The 17,138-nt window shown below is 46.4% G+C and overlaps 1 protein-coding gene and 2 non-coding genes across 10 annotated transcripts in view; 2 read left to right on the forward strand and 1 right to left on the reverse strand.

The window, feature by feature from the left end:
* The window catches only part of PLEKHA7 (pleckstrin homology domain containing A7), a 224,904-nt gene extending 216,093 nt beyond the window's left edge, over window positions 1-8,811 (reverse strand). For all 8 annotated transcript variants that reach the window (XM_043580760.1, XM_043580758.1, XM_043580756.1 and 5 more), the window contains exons 1-3: window positions 8,685-8,811; window positions 8,486-8,562; window positions 8,334-8,391 (exon numbers count right to left, since the gene is read on the reverse strand). In XM_043580760.1, the coding sequence (XP_043436695.1) occupies window positions 8,334-8,391; window positions 8,486-8,562; window positions 8,685-8,770 (221 nt within the window). In that variant the 5' untranslated portion in view covers window positions 8,771-8,811. The remainder of the gene's footprint in view (window positions 1-8,333; window positions 8,392-8,485; window positions 8,563-8,684) is intronic.
* TRNAQ-CUG lies at window positions 4,469-4,541 on the forward strand. The gene has a single exon. It is a non-coding gene; the product is annotated as a tRNA-Gln (tRNA).
* Window positions 8,812-16,407: 7,596 nt separating the features above from the next.
* LOC122484525 lies at window positions 16,408-16,513 on the forward strand. The gene has a single exon (XR_006297596.1). It is a non-coding gene; the product is annotated as a U6 spliceosomal RNA (small nuclear RNA).
* The last annotated feature ends 625 nt before the right edge of the window (window positions 16,514-17,138 follow it).

The following is a 17,138-nucleotide window of genomic DNA, read 5'->3' on the forward strand; positions in this document are numbered from 1 at the left end:
TTCATCCTCTTCTGTCATTTGTCTGTGGTTGAAAAATCTGAGAAGCTCTTGTCTGAGACAACGAATTGTCCACCTGTTCTCTGAACCCTGAAAAGGCTGACCTAACACAGCATGCAGCTTTAGGAAGTCATTTTACCCCTCTGAGCCCACTTTTCTGCACGAAAAAAATGCAATAATTGTGAGCCTCCAACCAGATAACATTCATGAAGCACTCTGTAAACAATGAAACATTAACCCAAAACACTTCTCCTTTCAGAAAATTGAAACAAATGTTTTGACAGCCACTTAAAAACAACAGGCAAATAAAACCATATTCCTCCACGTTTCTCCCTCTGCCAATATTTATGCAAGACACCATGCCAGTTTACTGAGCAGAGAGATTCAAACCCATGCTCTCTTCTGAAGAGACAGGAAAACGGGAGCCAACACCTCATTAAATCACAAAATAATCCACACTGTGATGTGCTTTCTCAAAGAGGCTCCTTTTTCTGAAGCCCTATTTTATTTTATTTTATTTTTTTTAATTTTTTTTTCAACGTTTATTTATTTTTGGGACAGAGAGAGGCAGAGCATGAACGGGGGAGGGGCAGAGAGAGAGGGAGTGAAGCACTATTTTAAGAAGCCCACAGTTTACTCCCATAAATATCGAGAGAATGGACAAAGTTACATCAATGCACCTGAAACCTACACCCACCCTCTTCACACACACAGCACTGTAAATCCGGAGTAGCACCTCTCCCACCATCCATCCCTGTCCTTTCTCTGAAACACATCCCTCCCAAGGGTAAAGAGCCTTAATAAAGAAGCAACTTGCAACTGTTTTTCTTAAAGAGGTTTTCCCAGATCTTTTCTGGGATGGTTTTGAGAGCGTGATACAAATCACAGCTCTTAATCCTTCCTTCTGCTTTCTGCACAACACCACCGTTGTTCCTTATACACAGGACCTAACGTTTCAATCCCTGCGCCAGTTTTCACTCTTGATAAAATAACCAGGAAATGAAACGTAAAGTGTGGGGTTATGCCAAAACTTGCCGAGCTGGGAGAGCCTTTTCTTAACTTTCAACAAGAGGCTTCAGAATTTCCAGTTTAAGTAGATGTATGCTGCAGTTTCACAGAAATTCTTTACACGATTGTTGCTTTCTGGTTTGAAATAAAGTTTCTGGGACTACTGTTCCCAGCGATGAGAAAGATGACAAATGAGAAAGATGGCATATAAATGAACCAACAGGTTGGCACTGTATAAGACAAATTTTACTAACATGAAGTCCAACATTTGTCTGGGGAGAAAAATGTGGCAGACAAGATAGACTTCTTCCCAGAGGGGCCTTGAAAACTGTCCCTTGCGTGATGGCATAATTAAATCTCAAGAGGGCAGCTGCCTGGCCCTTCCAGTATTCACAGACTTTTCCAAAGGGCCTTCTATACTTGGTGCCTTACAGCCCACTGAGGGTGGGCTGATATTCTGTCATCCCTGGTTCAGCCTTCATTCCCCAACTCCTCTCTAACTTTCAGAGAAGGAGCGGCTGGGTGGCTCAGTCGGTTAAGGTTAAGTGTCTCAACTTCAGCTCAGGTCATGATTTCACAGTTTGTGAATTCGAACCATCAGGCTCTGTGCTGACAGCTCGGAGCCTGGAGCCTACTTCGGATTCTGTGTCTCCCTCTCTTGCTGTCCTTCCCTGCTCATGCTCGCGCGCGCTCTCTCTCTCTCTCTCTCTCTCTCTCTCAAAAATAAACATTAATTTTTTTTTTAATTTCAGAGAAAATGGGTTTGCCGAATACAAAAACACACTCTAGATATTTAGCATTATCTCTAGAAGAATAACTCTTCCGAAGGAGTTTAGCTTAAGGCCTTGGCTCAGGCCTGATCCCCACTCCCTGCCTCCCTGGGACATGTTCTTAATTCCCAGCCACCTAGAGCCCCAAGCCCCACCCAGCCGTCCTGCTCCTCATTCCTGTCCAGGAGAGCCTGACCACCAGCACTCTTGCCCTGTGGTGGGTCAGAGTGGGCATGGTGGTGGTGGCTCAGTGTACAAGGTCATTACCCTCATATTTGCATTCAAAACATGGTATTCCACAATATAGAGATAAACCTGAGAGTCATGCTAATAATTTAAATTTTTATTATTTGTTTTTACTTAGTATGACATTGAATAGCCAATAAAAAACACCATGACAAGTTGAGGGGAAAACTACAGAAGAAAGGAAAAAGTTTTATACTTTAATACATTTAAAGGCACCTTTTTCTGGCTTTTTGAACAAGTGGCCCTGCACTTTCATTTTGCACGGAGTCCTGCAAATCATGCAGCCAGGACCTGCCGCAGTCCAAAGGGCTGGGGAGGGGAAAGTCGGTCTTGCTTCAAGCCTCAGAAATGTTTTTCCCATTAGCCTCACCGGTCTCACTTGGGGATGGGCACCCACAAGGAGAATGGCACCTACATAGGCTGGCCCTGCAAAGCTCCAAAACTAAAACTGAGGAACCTAAAGCTAGAAGAGGACACCAGGGCCTGGCAACCAGGGAGGGAGACAACCAGCAAGGGAACACCAACAGATATCCCACTCTCCAGATGCAGAGCATGAGGTTAGAGGTGAAGAAGCCAGAAGAGGCCAGATCCTACAAGCACTGTTCTTTTTTTAAAAAATTTTTTTTTCAACGTTTTTTATTTATTTTTGGGACAGAGAGAGACAGAGCATGAACGGGGGAGGGGCAGAGAGAGAGGGAGACACAGAATTGGAAACAGGCTCCAGGCTCCGAGCCATCAGCCCAGAGCCTGACGCGGGGCTCGAACTCCCGGACCGCGAGATCGTGACCTGGCTGAAGTCGGACGCTTAACCCACTGCGCCACCCAGGCGCCCCAACAAGCACTGTTCTTGACAACAAGCATCTACATCCGAGAAGCCTGGGATCCAGGCACCAGATGTAACAGGCATATTTCTGGGCTGCTTCACATCTTTTACCTTGCCCAGTCCCCCCCAAACCCTTGATCTCTTCCCCAACAAGGAGTTTTGCAAGACCTGGAATATTTACTAAACTCACTGAGTCCCTCAAAACGTTACTGCTTCAATAAATACCAAGTGCCTACTCAGAGCCCAAAGCTGGGCTCGGTACCAAAGTCTCAGAGATGCAGAACAGGATACCAGCTTTCAAGGAGCAATCTTGGCACAGGCAGGGTCGCCAAGACCCCTCATCTCTGCCATTCATTCTCTTTATCAACTCAGGACCTATTCAAAGACTGCTGTAAGGAGAAGCCAACCCACAGGGTGCCACAAAACCCCCAAAGACCAGCCCAGTGTAACATTCTTGCATTCAAGGCCTGTTCTAGAACTTTACTCTCTGGGGTCTCACGCTTGAAAAGGCTGTGCCTGCCAAACTGCTTTTACTAATTAATAATTAATGTCTTCCATTGCTTACTAATCAGACACTTGCACCACTACCAATCAGCTCAGGAAACCAAGAGCTGCTGCCTTTCTCAGGTGCCTCAATCCTCAGCAAAAGCAAAGAAGAACTCTGGCCCTGTGAGCCTTGAACAGCCTGACTTACAGCAATGGCACCTGGCACAGGCTCCTTCAAGTATCCGTGGTGGCTCTCACCTGTGACCTGGGGTCAGCGCTACCACCACTGCTGTGGTTACCATATTAGAGACTGAAGACCTACTTTTGGTCCCAGGTCTAAGCACTCCAGCCAAATCACTGAACCCTCATGGACCTGAGTTTCATCATCTGAAGAACAGGATAATCTCTGCTCTTCTGCTGCTACAGGCATCAAGTAAGAAAAGGTACCAGAAAAAAAACCACCTGCCCTTTGCTTTTGGAATGCCAAGATTACTATGAGTTTCCACATCAGTAAACTGGGACTAGTAACAGCTCCTACCTCAACAAATTGTTGTGAAATTTAATCACATAATAGTTATAAAACAGTTCTTGGAATTTTTCAGACTTGAAAAGAAGAGGCTATTACATAATTGCTACTACTATTGTTGCTGTTGCTGTTAATGACACTATTATCTCCATTAATATTATATCTTGCTACCTGGATGAGAGACTCATGGGAAAGTAGAAAAGTTTTGGAGAACAAGAAGCCTTCTTAAAAAGGATAGTAGCATCACCAAGTCTAGAACTGGGGGAACCAGGAGTAGATTCCTCTTATGTTTTGCCCCTAATCCAAAAGTGAACCCAAAGTGCAGAAACCAAAACCAAAATGTACCTGCCTTAGCTCAAGTTTTTATGGCTTAAGAAATGGTCTGTGGGGGCACCTGGGTGGCTCAGTCAGTTAAGCATCTAACTTTGGCTCAGGTCATGATCTCACGGCTCATGGGCTCGAGCCCCGTGTCGGACTCTATGCTGACAGCTCGGAGCCTGGAGGCTGTTTTGGATTCTGTGTCTCCCTCTCTCCTACTCTCTCTCTCTCTCAAAAATGAATAATAAACATTAACTTTTTAAAAAAAAAAAGTAAGAAATGTACTGTGGGGATGCCTGACTGGCTCAGTTGGTAAAGCATGAGGCTCTGAATCTCAGGGTCCTGAGTTCGAGCCCCACATTGGGTAGAGATTACTTTAAAATAAAATACTCTGGATTTTCTCATGTACAGAAGGGCTAAAGAACCTGGATTAAAGAAACGATTTTTAAAAAGAAGCAGCAATGTACTCTGGAGGGTATCAAACATCTGCTAAATATCAGGAGCAACTGATGGATCCTGAAAACCTCACACAACTTTCCAGACCAAGGATCCATTGGGGGTGGGGGGGACCCCAGCTGTTCCAATGCTCCCTCTCACTGAGCCATATTAGAAAAGGATACAAAAAAAAAAAAAAAGAGCATTCAGAAGTGATCATGGCAAATCCAAGAAAGCTGACTGACTAAAGAAAGCATTTTTATGTGAGGAAAAGGAAAACAATTACTCCCAAGCCCTTAAATCTCTCTCAAGAAGTTGTCTCAAAAGGAGATAGGAAATACAGTCAGCTGCCACAGTGTCCCAGCCTCCCATATGGCTGGCCTTTGAAGGTAGGGGACCAGACAGACACTGCTTTCCCCTAGGCCTGGGAGGACCCTTGGGGTGGGGAGCCAGGACTTGCTAAAGGATAATCACTGGGAACTTCACAGAGTTACCACAGAAGAGTCAGCAGAAGAGATGAAGTTCGGGAGGCTGTGGTAACGGCTGATAGAGTCCTACCCAGCCCTCAAGTCCCCCTACTCAAGACTTAGCCTAGTACTTCATGGAAAAGACAGATACCATCAGACAGGAACACCTACCTCTCCCCTCACTGAACCTATCAACCTCCCAGCATGGGCTCTGGCATGGACAGTCCTTCCTCCCGTAAAATGGGTGAAAGACCCTATTCCCAGCTGGGACCAGTGAGACTTAAGCTCCGGATCCCTTCCCATTCATCCCCTCAGAAACACTGCTCCAGCAACTGTCCCATCTCTTTCCTACATCATCCCCTTCTCCCTCTCTCCTGGATCATTCCCAGAAAAACACAACATGCTCTATCATCTCTCACTAAAAAAACAGACCCCCCCCCCCACCTCAAACCCACAACCCCTCTAATCCTCAGCTAATACCTCAACCCCACTTCATAACCAAACTGCCTGAAAGATTCACCTATACTTATGGACTCCACTTCCATACCCCTGTTTTCTCTTCCACCTACTCCAGTCAAGTATTGTCCTTTAAGCTTCTGTGACCCACTCATTCTACTGGGTTTTCTCCTAGCTTCTGTTTCCTTTGCTGGATCCACCTCTTTTCCCCAACCTCTAAATGCTGCTATGTCCCAAGGCTTAGGTCATCTTTTCTGTCTACACTCTCATTCAAGGTGAGTTCAATTAATCTTGTGGCCTTGAATACCAGCTATAATACTTAAATATACCTCTTCAATCCTCTCTCTCCTGAGCATCTGACTAGTTGACATATTCATACCTCAAATGTCAAAACAAGATCTCATGCTCTCCTCCACTCCAAACACTCCTCCCCACAGCCCTCCCATCTCAATGATATGAGTACCATCCGCTCAGGTACTTAAGCCTCTGGGAGTCATCTTTGACTTTTCTCTTTCTCTCACAGACTGCATCCAAATCATCAAGTCTGAATCTGACTGCTTCTCTTTCTCTCCAGTACTACACCCTCATTCAAATCATCATTAACTCTTGCCTGGACTACAGCAACAGCCTGCTACTACTATCCTGCCCCTACCAGTTGCCCACCTACATACAGTCCACTCTACAGCAGGTAGAATGGTCTTTCGAAAAATGCAAATCAAATCACATTGCTCCCCTGCTTCAAACCCTCCAATAATTTCTCGCTGGGCTTAAAATAAAGTTTAAAGCCCCTTCCTCTGACTCTACACCACTTTCTCCTTTGTTCACCACATTCCAGCCACACTAGCCTCTCCACTCTTCAAACTTGAACTTGAAGCTTTACAGCCCTTACTTTAATAGAACTGACTGTTCTATGGGGCGCCTGGGTGGCTCAGTTGGTTAAGTGTCCAACTTCAGCTCAGGTCATGATCTCACGGTTTGTGGGTTCAAGCCTCACATCAGGCTCTGTGCTGACAGCTCACAGCCTGAAGCCCGCTTCATATTCTGTGTCTCCCTCTCTCTCTGCCCCTCCCCTGCTTGTGCTGTCTCTGTCTCTCAAAAACAAATAAACGTTAAAAACAATTAAAAAAAAAAAAAACAGAATTGGCTGTTCTCTTCTGGAAATGCTTGCCACCTCATCAACACAAGGACGGCTCTTTCCTGTCATCCAAACTTTACCTTAAATGTCACCTATTCAGAAACAGCACTGATCTCTCAATCCAACCATACCACCCAGTCACTTGATATCACATGATGTTATTTTCATTTTCTGCACAGTAGTTACCACTGACATTATTCTTGTTTGGGGGTGGGGGGGAGGAGTTGTTTAGTTTTTTTTGTTTTGTTTTGTTTTCCTTATTGTCTGCTCCCTCTCCCCACTAGACTTCAAGCTCCATGAGCATCCAGATCTTGTCTGCCTCATTCATTTCTGCACTTCCAATGCCTAGAACAATGAGGAACACACAAGGAGAAATCTAATAAAGATCAATAAAATGCAGTATGAGCCACCCAGGCCCACTAACTGGGAGGTTCTAAGGTTCCAGCCAGCTCCTCAACTTCTCTCTCAAACACAGAGGTGAGGCAGGACAGCAGGACCCCAGCCATTCCCAGTGTTCACTTGTATAAATCTCATCCACCAGAATTTCAAACATCCTGCAAGAGCCCAAACCAGGATAGGAGGATCCGGGATTTTCTGTGACCATCTTAGCTTCGACTATGCTGCTCCGCTACCGACTAGCAGTGCTCCGAGTTGAAGAAAGGAATTCTGACTCACAGGCCTCCAAAAGTAAGAGTCAGACCACCGTCCAGACCTTGGCTAGTTAATTCATTCAGTAAACAAAGATTTACCGAGTGCCTACTCTGTGCCAGGCACTGGGCAAAGGATCAAGAGCTGCTCCTGACCTCATGGAGCTGACCGGCGAGCACGCAGACGGTTACAGAGAAACGGGGCAACACGGGTACACACCCAGAGTGGGAAAGTAAGGGCCACACTGGTACTCGCGGCTGCACCGCGCCCTAGCTTACGGCTCCCCGGATTTCATCTCTACAGACCCAGGTCTAGGGTAACCTGGCTAGAGGCACAACGCTCGCGGGCTTTTTCGGAACAGCTACCGCTTGACTAGCGGAGACAGGAGTGACTGTCCCTGTGGAGCGCCGGCTTTCAGAGACGCACAGTGCTCGAGGAATATTATTGGCTGATGGGTTCCCTCCCCACGCTCACCCCTCCCCCGCAGGCCCGCGCTCAGGATGGGGAGGGGGCCGAGGTTCCGACTCTCAGCCACCGTCCCAGAGAACGAGGTCGAAACCAAAGCGTCCTCTCTACTCCCCGCTCCCCTCCCTCTCTACTCCCCACTCCCCAGCCCCCAGTACTCGGACCCCAGGCGCAACCCCCACCCCGGTGGGGCACCTCCCGGCTCCTTGCGGCCCGAGACCCCAGCGGGGAGGCGTGTCCGGGCCCTCACACCCGGGCCCGAATCCCTCCCAACTACAGGACCAGCGGGTAGTTTGCGGCCCCCGCCCCCTCTGCCGGCCGGATTCCGGCCCCCCGCGGAGATACGGACCCCACCGACCCCCTCCCCGTGCCCGCCACACAACTCCAGCACACAAAACCCCACAAGAGAGCGGCCGCGGCGCTGTGCGCGCCAACTCGCCCGGGACCCGCGCGGGAGGCGGGAGGCGGGAGGCGGGAGGCGGGGGCGCGCGGCGGGAACCGGTCGGGCCCCGCTGCACAGGTGCGAGCCGAGCGCGGCGCCCCGGTCACTCACTCGATGAAGTAGCTGGCGCCCTCCTCCGTGAAGCCCTCCTCCCAGCCGCGGGGCAGGTCTGCGGAAATGCCAAAAAGAGTCAGGTCAAACTTGGGCCGCCCGGGCGCGCGCCCCCCGAGTGCCGCCCCCCACCCCGCCTGCCCCGCGCCTACCTGAGCGGATCATGTGGCCCGAGTTGACGGGCTCCCCGGTGCGCGGGTGCAGCCAGGTCGTGCGGCGGAGCTCGTCACTGCGGGAGAGAGGTGCACCTGTTAGCGCCGCCGCCGCTCTGGGGGCGCCCGCCCGGCCCCGCACCCCTCCCGGCCCGCGCCCCCGCCCGCGTGCCCGCGTGCCCGCTTGCCCGCGCCGCACTTGATGAAGAAGACGCGGCCGTCCCGGCACACGCCGTAGGACCAGTGCTCAGGTAAAGTGTCCCGCCCGACCGCCGCCGCCGCCATGTTCGCCGAGCGCCCAGCCACCGCGGCCGCCGCGGGGCGGGGGAGAGGGGGCGGGGGCGGAGGCGGGGGAGGGGGCGGCGCGGGCGGCGGGCTGGCGGGCTCGGCCTGCGCGGGCCCGGGCGGCGACCCGGGGCGCTCCATCGCGGCGCGCGGCGACGTCCCGGCAGTCCCCAGTTACGGCGCGGCCGCCGGAGTTCGCCGCACCGGCCGACCCGAGCGCGGTGGCCGCGGCCTTTGTCCCCGCGCCTTCCCCGCCCCCCGCCGGCCGGCCCGGGCGCGCCCGCCGCGCGCCCCTTGGCCCCTGAGTCCCCGAGGCCCCGAGACCCGGGCGGGGCCGAGGGCCGCTGTTGGGGCGCCTCGGGCAAACTCCGGAAACTAGGTGCACCCCGAACGCTCCAGTAAGCCCCACCCGACTTCCACGACAAATGTGCCTCCAGGAACTTCTGGAGTTCTTTCTGAACCATGCAAACCTAAACAGGTTCCATCCATATTCCGAGCCTCGGTGTGTGCCTTCCTCTGTAAAATAAAGTCAATAGTAAGTACCACAAGAGATCGTTGGGTAGATTCTATGAAGTTTCTATGGTGTAGAGTAATTGGCCCCTGGCCCCCAGCAGGTGCTCTATTAATGCCAGGTCAAGCGTGATTTCATTTTCCCAAGTTTTCAGCTGGGATATGAAGCAGGAGACGGCAGGTTCTCTCCTCACACACCTCACACACACACACAGCCCTGAAGTTACCGGGATTGTAGGCTTCTTCTGCCTTTAATTCCTGTCAAGTGACAGAAAGAGACGCTGTGGACCTGGCTGCATCTGTCTGTCTTTAGAAGAGCAGACCCTACAGTCCGGGCCTTTGGTGGGGGCTCTGGGAAGTTCTTTACATGGCTGCAGCCTTCTCATAGTCAGGCCTATGCTGGGAACTCAGCTCCTGGGGGATCCGTCCCCAGACCCCTTTGTCCAAAAGAGACCCTTCTCCTCCTCCCTTCACCATCCCATTACTTGTGTGCACTTAATTGATATTCTTACGCATGTGTGTGTGTTTATTGCCTTGTATGTTGTATATCAGCCCCTCCCCCCACACACACACACTAAAATGTCTGCTGCATGATAAGAGGGACCTTGCTCTGTTCCATATACTGCCATATTCCCAGTGCTTGGAACAGTGCCTGGCTCCTGTGTGCATTCAATAGATGCTGAAAAAGTGCATACAACCCTTTCCGCACTGACACCCCTGTACGCTGAGCATGAACAGAAAGGAAGCTGGGCTCTGGGAGATGTCAAGCCAAACCTTCAAGTGGCATAGGCTGTAGTTAGTGGAAAGAGGAAACTGTAGGTAGTATGGGCACTGTTAGTCAGAAAAGCACCCCAGACAGGTGAAAATCAGTTGGGCCCAGAAGGACTGCTCAGGTTTGACTGGGAAGAGAGCACCCCAGAGGAGAAGGATGGGAGAGCACACACAGGCTCATGGGAAGGGTATGGGATGTTGAAGAGACCATAAAGGTTCCCTTCCTTGAGACAAACAGTGGTATTGGGGAAGGAGGTTGGTATGAGTTATAAGTGGGGGGGGGGGGGGGCAGGGGGACACCTAGCTGGCTCAGTCTGTGGAATATGTGGCTCTTGACCTCAGGGTCATGGGTTTGAGCCCCACGATGAGTATAGAAAATGCTTAAATATGGGGCGCCTGGGTGGCTCAGTAGGTTGGGCGTCCGACTTCGGCTCAGGTCATGATCTCGCGGTCCGTGAGTTCAAGCCCCGCATCGGGCTCTGTGCTGACAGCTCAGAGCCTGGAGCCTGTTTCGGATTCTGTGTCTCCCTCTCTCTCTGACCTTCCCCCATTCATGCTCTGTCTCTCTCTGTCTCAAAAATGAATAAACGTTAAAAAAATTTAGAAAATGCTTAAATAAATAAAATTTTTTCAAAATCTCGAAAGAAAGAAAGGGTTGGTGTGATTGTGGAGAACACTAAACACCTGTCTGAAAGGACCTCTTGCCTTTGAGGAGGTGCTTGAGCAAATGACAATAAGAAAGTTGTGTTTTTATTCTTTTCTTTTAAGTTTATTTATTTATTTTGAGATAGAGCACAAACAGGTGAGGGGCAGAGAAGGAGAGACACAATCCCAAGCAGGCTCCACACCATCAGCGCAGAGTCTGATGCAGGACTCGAACTCACAAAATGCAAGATCATTGAGCCAGGGTCAAGAGTCAGACACTTCAGTCACCCAGGTACCCCAGTTGTGTTTTTATTCTTAAATGTTAATTTAAGATAATAACGAAATAGACAAAAGATATGAACACAGTTCACAGAAAAGTAATACAAGTGTCTTTTAAACAAATGAAAGATACTCAAACATCTCATAATAGGAGAAATGCAGATTAAAGTTAAATTGAGATACTATTTTTTTTAATGTTTACTTATTTGAGCGGGGGGGAGACAATGAGTAGGGGAGGGTCAGAGAGAGAGAATCCTAAGCAGGCTTTGTGCTGACAGCACAGAGCCGACGCAGGGCTCAGTCTCACAAACCATGAAATCATGACCTGAGCCAAAATCAAGAGCTGGACGTTTAACCAACTGAGACACCCAGGCACCCCAAGATAGTATTTTTTTTAGATATCAGGTTGGCAAAAATGTGCATTGTAGAGAAAGACATTCGTATTCATTGTTGGTGGGACTACAAAATGGTTGTCTCTTTGAAGGCAATTTGGCGACAGCTATTACAATTTAAATGCATATATCTTTTGACCTAGCAATTCCACTGCTAGAAATTTATCTTACATTAGTGCTCACACAGAGACACAAAGACCTGTGTACCAGAGTATTCACTGCAGCATTGTCAATAGTTACAAAAGACTGGATACAACCTAAATGTCTATCAAAAAAGAACAGGTTCATGTGGTGATGGATGTTAACTAGACATCGTGGTGGTATTTTGCAACATATACAGATATTGAATCATTCTGTTGTATACATGAAACTAATACAATGTCATGTGTCAATTATGCCTCAATTTAAATACAAAAGAATAGATAAATTAAATTATGTCATACTCGGGGCGCCTGGATGGCTCAGTCAGTTGAGCGTCCGACTTTGGCTCCGGTCATGATCTCAGGGTTTGTGGGTTTGAGCCCCGCATCAGGCTCTGTGCTGACAGGTCAGAGCCTGGAGCCTGCTTCGGATTCTGTGTCTCCCTCTCTCTGCCCTTCCTCTGCTCATGGTCTCTCTCTCTCTCTCTCTCTGTCTCTCAAAAATAAAATAAAAGTTAAAAAAAATTTTTTTAATTATATTATACTCTTACAATGGGATGCTATACAGCTGTTAAAAAGAATGAGCTAGATGTTATGTACTGATATGGAATGGTCTCCAAGACATTAAGGGGAACACAAGATGCAGAACTGAGTATATGGTATACTGCTATTAATATATAGGGAGCATCATGGTTGAATAAGATATCCCTTGTTTGTGCCCCCCCCCAACAACAATAATTTAGCATCTATCCATGGACAAAAGTGCTCTTGTGGGAGCTGTGGGATCCAGCACCATAGACCAGTGGACCTGGGAAAAGTCTCATCCACATGTTGCATTGGGCAATAGGCGCACACACGTTGGTCCCAGTGTGGACCCTGCAGTGGCCCGTGAATCAACTCCCTCCCCTCTCAGCCACAGTCCAGGAGCCCCTGGAAAACAGCATCTTATACAATCACTTATGGCTGAGAGGGTCTTATTGTAGAAGTCCAGGTTTCCAGCAAAGAAGTTCTAGCGTACAGCTGGAGGAAAAACACAAGTTTAGATGCATTGGAAAGGCAGCTATTAAAGACTAGAGGAGGTGAGTGCTCTTTCAAAGATGGAGAGAGCAATATAAAACTTCAAGGAATGTGAAACATGGATCACAATCATCTTTCAGTAACCAGTCTCGACATGGAGGTCTTTCAGTCTCAATCATTAGTCACAATCATCTTTCAGTCCCAACATGGAGACCTGCAATTTACCCAACAGATAATTTGAAATACCTGTTTTAGGGAAACTCAATGAGCTACAGGAAAACACAGAAAGGCAATTTGATGAAATCAAGAAAACAGTACATGAACAAAATGAGAAGTTTAACAAAGAGATAGAAATCACAAAAAAGAACCAAACAAAAAATTCTAGAGCTGGAGAATACAATGAATGAAATGAAAACTGCAATAGACACATCAACGGCAGGATGGATTGAGAAGAGAGAATCTGTTAGAAGATAGGAACTTTGGGGCGCCTGGGTGGCGCAGTCGGTTAAGCATCCGACTTCAGCCAGGTCACGATCTCGCGGCCCGTGAGTTCGAGCCCCGCGTCGGGCTCTGGGCTGATGGCTCAGAGCCTGGAGCCTGTTTCCGATTCTGTGTCTCCCCCTCTCTCTGACCCTCCCCCGTTCATGCTCTGTCTCTCTCTGTCCCAAAAATAAATAAATGTTGAAAAAAAAAAAAAAAAAAAAGAAGATAGGAACTTTGAAATTATGTAGTCAGAGGAGAACAAAATAAAAAAGATGAAAAGGAGTGAAGATAGCCTACATGAATTATGGCAAACCATCAAAAGAAATAATTTATGAATTATGGAGTTCCAGAGTGAGAAGGGAGAAGAAAGGTTATTTAAAGAAATAATGGCTGGGGCGCCTGGGTGGCTCAGTTGGTTAAGTGTTTGCCTCTTGATTTTGGCTCCGGTCATGATCTCATGGCTCGTGAGTTCAAGCCCTGAGTTGGGCTCTTCACTGACAGCACAGAGCCTGCTTGGGATTCTCTCTTTCTCCCTCTCTCCTGTGCTTGTGCTCTCTTTCTCTCTCAAAATAAATAAATAAACTTAAAAAAATAGAAAATAAATAATAACTGAGAACTGCCCAAATCTGGTGAAAGATTTGGATATCCAAGTTCAAGAAGCTCATAGGTCACCAAATGAACTCAAAGAGATCCTCTCCAAGACATATTATAATAAAATTGCCAAAAATCAAAGTTAAAAAAGGAATATTAAAAGCAGGAAGAGAAAAGAAGCTTATAACATCCAAGGAACCTCCCCCATAAGGCAGTCAGAATCTCAGCAGAAACCTCACAGCCTCAGAGAGAATGAGATGATACATTCAAACTGCTAAAAGAAAAAAACCTGCCAACCAAGAGTACTCTATTTGGCAAAGTTATCCTTCAGAAATGAAGAAGTAATAAAGAATTTTCCAGAAAAACAAAAGCTAAGGAAGTCTATCACTGCTAGACCTGCTTTATAAGAAATGCTGAAAGGAGTCCTTTAAACTGAAATGAAAGGATACTAATTAGTAACAAGAAAACACATCAATAGATGAGTGAATAAAGAAGTTTTGAGATATCTATAGGTACAGGTATCCGTATCTATATGAGAATATATATATATTCTCATATATAGTGATATATGAGATATATACATATATATACACATGTATATACATATATATGTATATACATATGTATATGTGTGTACGTATATGTAAGTATGTGTACATATGTATATATGTGTACATATATGTGTATATATACATATATATATCTCCTACAAATAATAATGTATATTATATATATATATATCTATCTCATACAAATAAGAATAATATTTAGTCATGCAGGAGAAAGAAATCCTGCCACTTATGACAACAAGGATATACCCTGAGGGCATTATGCTAAGTGAAATAAGTCAGAGAAAAATAAATACTGTGTGATATCACTTATATGCAGAATATAAACTCATAACTCATAGAAACAGAGAGTAGAATGCTAAATGCCAGAGGGTGGGGGATACGGGGAGATGTTTATCAAAGGGTACAAACATCCAGTTTTAAGTTGTGGGGATCTAATATACAGCATGGTGGTTATAGTTAACAATTCTGTATTATATAGTTGAAAGTTGCTAAGAGACTAGATCTTAAATGTTCTCACCACAAAAAAGTAATTATGTAAGGTGATAGAGCTGTTCACTAATACTACTGTAGTAATCATTTCACAATACCTAAGTATGAAATCAACACGTTATACTTGTTAAACTTACTCTGTCAACTTTATCTAAATAAAACTAATATATAAATACAAATATGTATAGTCCCTAGATGAAAACACAAGAACAGGTAAGGTGATTGTTTCAGTGATAGCAATGGGAAGAGACTTACTTTTCCTTGTGTCCCTTTTTGAACTGTTTGATATTTTTACCATTAAAACATATACGTAGAATTGGCAGTGAGCAGAGCTTGAAGTGGCTGAGGCCTGCTGATGGGGCTTTGGAGATGCACAGCCAGATTCTTCATGATGACTACCTGGCGGTTTTCCTACATGCCTGTGAGAATCCCCCAGCATGAATTCCTCCTCAGAAGATGGTACACCATACACACTACAGCGATGAGCTGAGACACAGTTTCTGCCCCCAGTCCTCACACTGACAAAGCCCCCTGGAGCTCAGCTGGGACTTAACATCCAAAGAGGAAGGGCCTCCCAGCTAGGTGACTTCTTTTCAAGATGATTCCTGACCTTGATGCACACTGAACAGGACTTCAGAAAAGAGACCAAACCCTAGCTGTGAATGATGTGGATTTCTAAGATATTGAGCACAGCAAGGCTGTTGAGATCCTGAAGACAGCCAGCAAAATCAGCACATGTGTCTGCTTCTCTCTGTACAAGTGAAGGAGAGGACTATACACTGGAGAGTTGCAACCCACAGCCCTCCACTTGGAATCTTCTGGGGAAAAGCTGACAAGGCCCCAGGGAAGCCATTTGGGAAACTACTCTCAGCCCATCCTTGGCAGAGTGGAGTGGGGAGGATGGGGTGACAGTGAGACCCTGCACTGAGCCCATTAGCCAAATGCATCGTCCGAACTACTGTACTTTCAGTGACCTGGTTTTCTAGGTGAGCTTCTTTCCCTGGATGGAGAAGGATGATGACATCTAGGTACAACCTAGCCTGTGGAGAACTCTGCTAGGAAAAGCAACTGACATTTACCAAATACCATGTTTTAGGCATTTACATATATGCCATATCATTTTCATTAGAGTATAGAAATCAGTAGAAAAAAGAATCTCGAGGCCTCCCATCCAATCTGCCTGGCCATCTCCTCCCATCTTTATATTACCAGTCTCATACACTTTGGAGATTCCAGTGAGACCCTGTTTCCCCCTCTTCTTCCTTCTCCTATTATCTACCCCCGCCAAAAGTAAAATGCAACATTGAAGGGAAAAAAAAATATATGTATATTTAAGGATAAAATAATATAATTCATCAAGAAAACCAATAAAAAATACCATGAAATTATTTCAATAAATGCCAAAAGATGTATTTGATAAAACTATCACTATTTTAAAAATTATGTTAGAATCTAAAATTAAAAACAGTGACAATATCAAATGCTAGTGAATATACAGAGAAACTGCATCCTGGAAAATAATTTGCAAATTTCTTTAAAAAATAAACATTCACTTAACCAGCATGGTAACCATACATGGTTACCAGTATGACCCAGCAATCCTATTCCTGGACATTTATCTCAGAGAAATGAAGCATATATCCTTGTAAAAGCTTCTGCATGATTGGTCAGAGCAGGTTTTTGTAATAGACAAAAACTGGAAACAAAATGTTCTATAATAGGTGAATGGTTTAAAAAACTGTGGTACAGTGCTCACTTCAGCAGCACATATACTAAAATGGGAACAATACAGAGAAGATTAACATGGTCCCTGCACAAGGAGGCTTGCAAATTCATAAAGTCTTCCATATTTAAAAAACAACGCAAGGGGCGCCTGGGTGGCTCAGTCGGTTAAGCGTCCGACTTCGGCTCAGGTCATGATCTCGCGGTCTGTGAGTTCGAGCCCCGTGTGGGGCTCTGTGCTGACAGCTCAGAGCCTGGAGCCTGCTTCGGATTCTGTGTCTTCCTCTCTCTCTGACCCTCCCCCATTCATGCTCTGTCTCTCTCTGTCTCAAAAATAAATAAATGTTTAAAATAAATAAATAAATAAATAATAAAAAACAACACAAAACAAAACAAAAGTTGGTACATCTGTACTATGGAATACTACCTGGTAATAAAAAGGAACAAACTATTGATACACCAACTTGAATGGACCTCCAGGCAATATGCTGAAAGAGCCAATTTGAAAAGGTTACATATTATTTGATACTACCATATTTTCAAAATAAAAAAATACAGAGAGGGGAGCCTGGGTAGCTCAACCAGTTAAGCCTCCGACTTTGGCTCAGGTCATGATCTCACCAACCATGAGTTCAAGCCCCACATCAGGCTCTGTGCTGACAGCTCAGAGCCTGGAGCCTGCTTCAGGTTCTGTGCCTCCCTCTCTCTCTGCCCCTTACCCGCTTATGCTCTCTCTCTCTCTCAAAAATAAAATAAA

This window comes from Prionailurus bengalensis, chromosome D1 (assembly GCF_016509475.1).
Source record: "Prionailurus bengalensis isolate Pbe53 chromosome D1, Fcat_Pben_1.1_paternal_pri, whole genome shotgun sequence".
In the NCBI taxonomy this organism is placed as follows: Eukaryota; Metazoa; Chordata; class Mammalia; order Carnivora; family Felidae; genus Prionailurus; species Prionailurus bengalensis.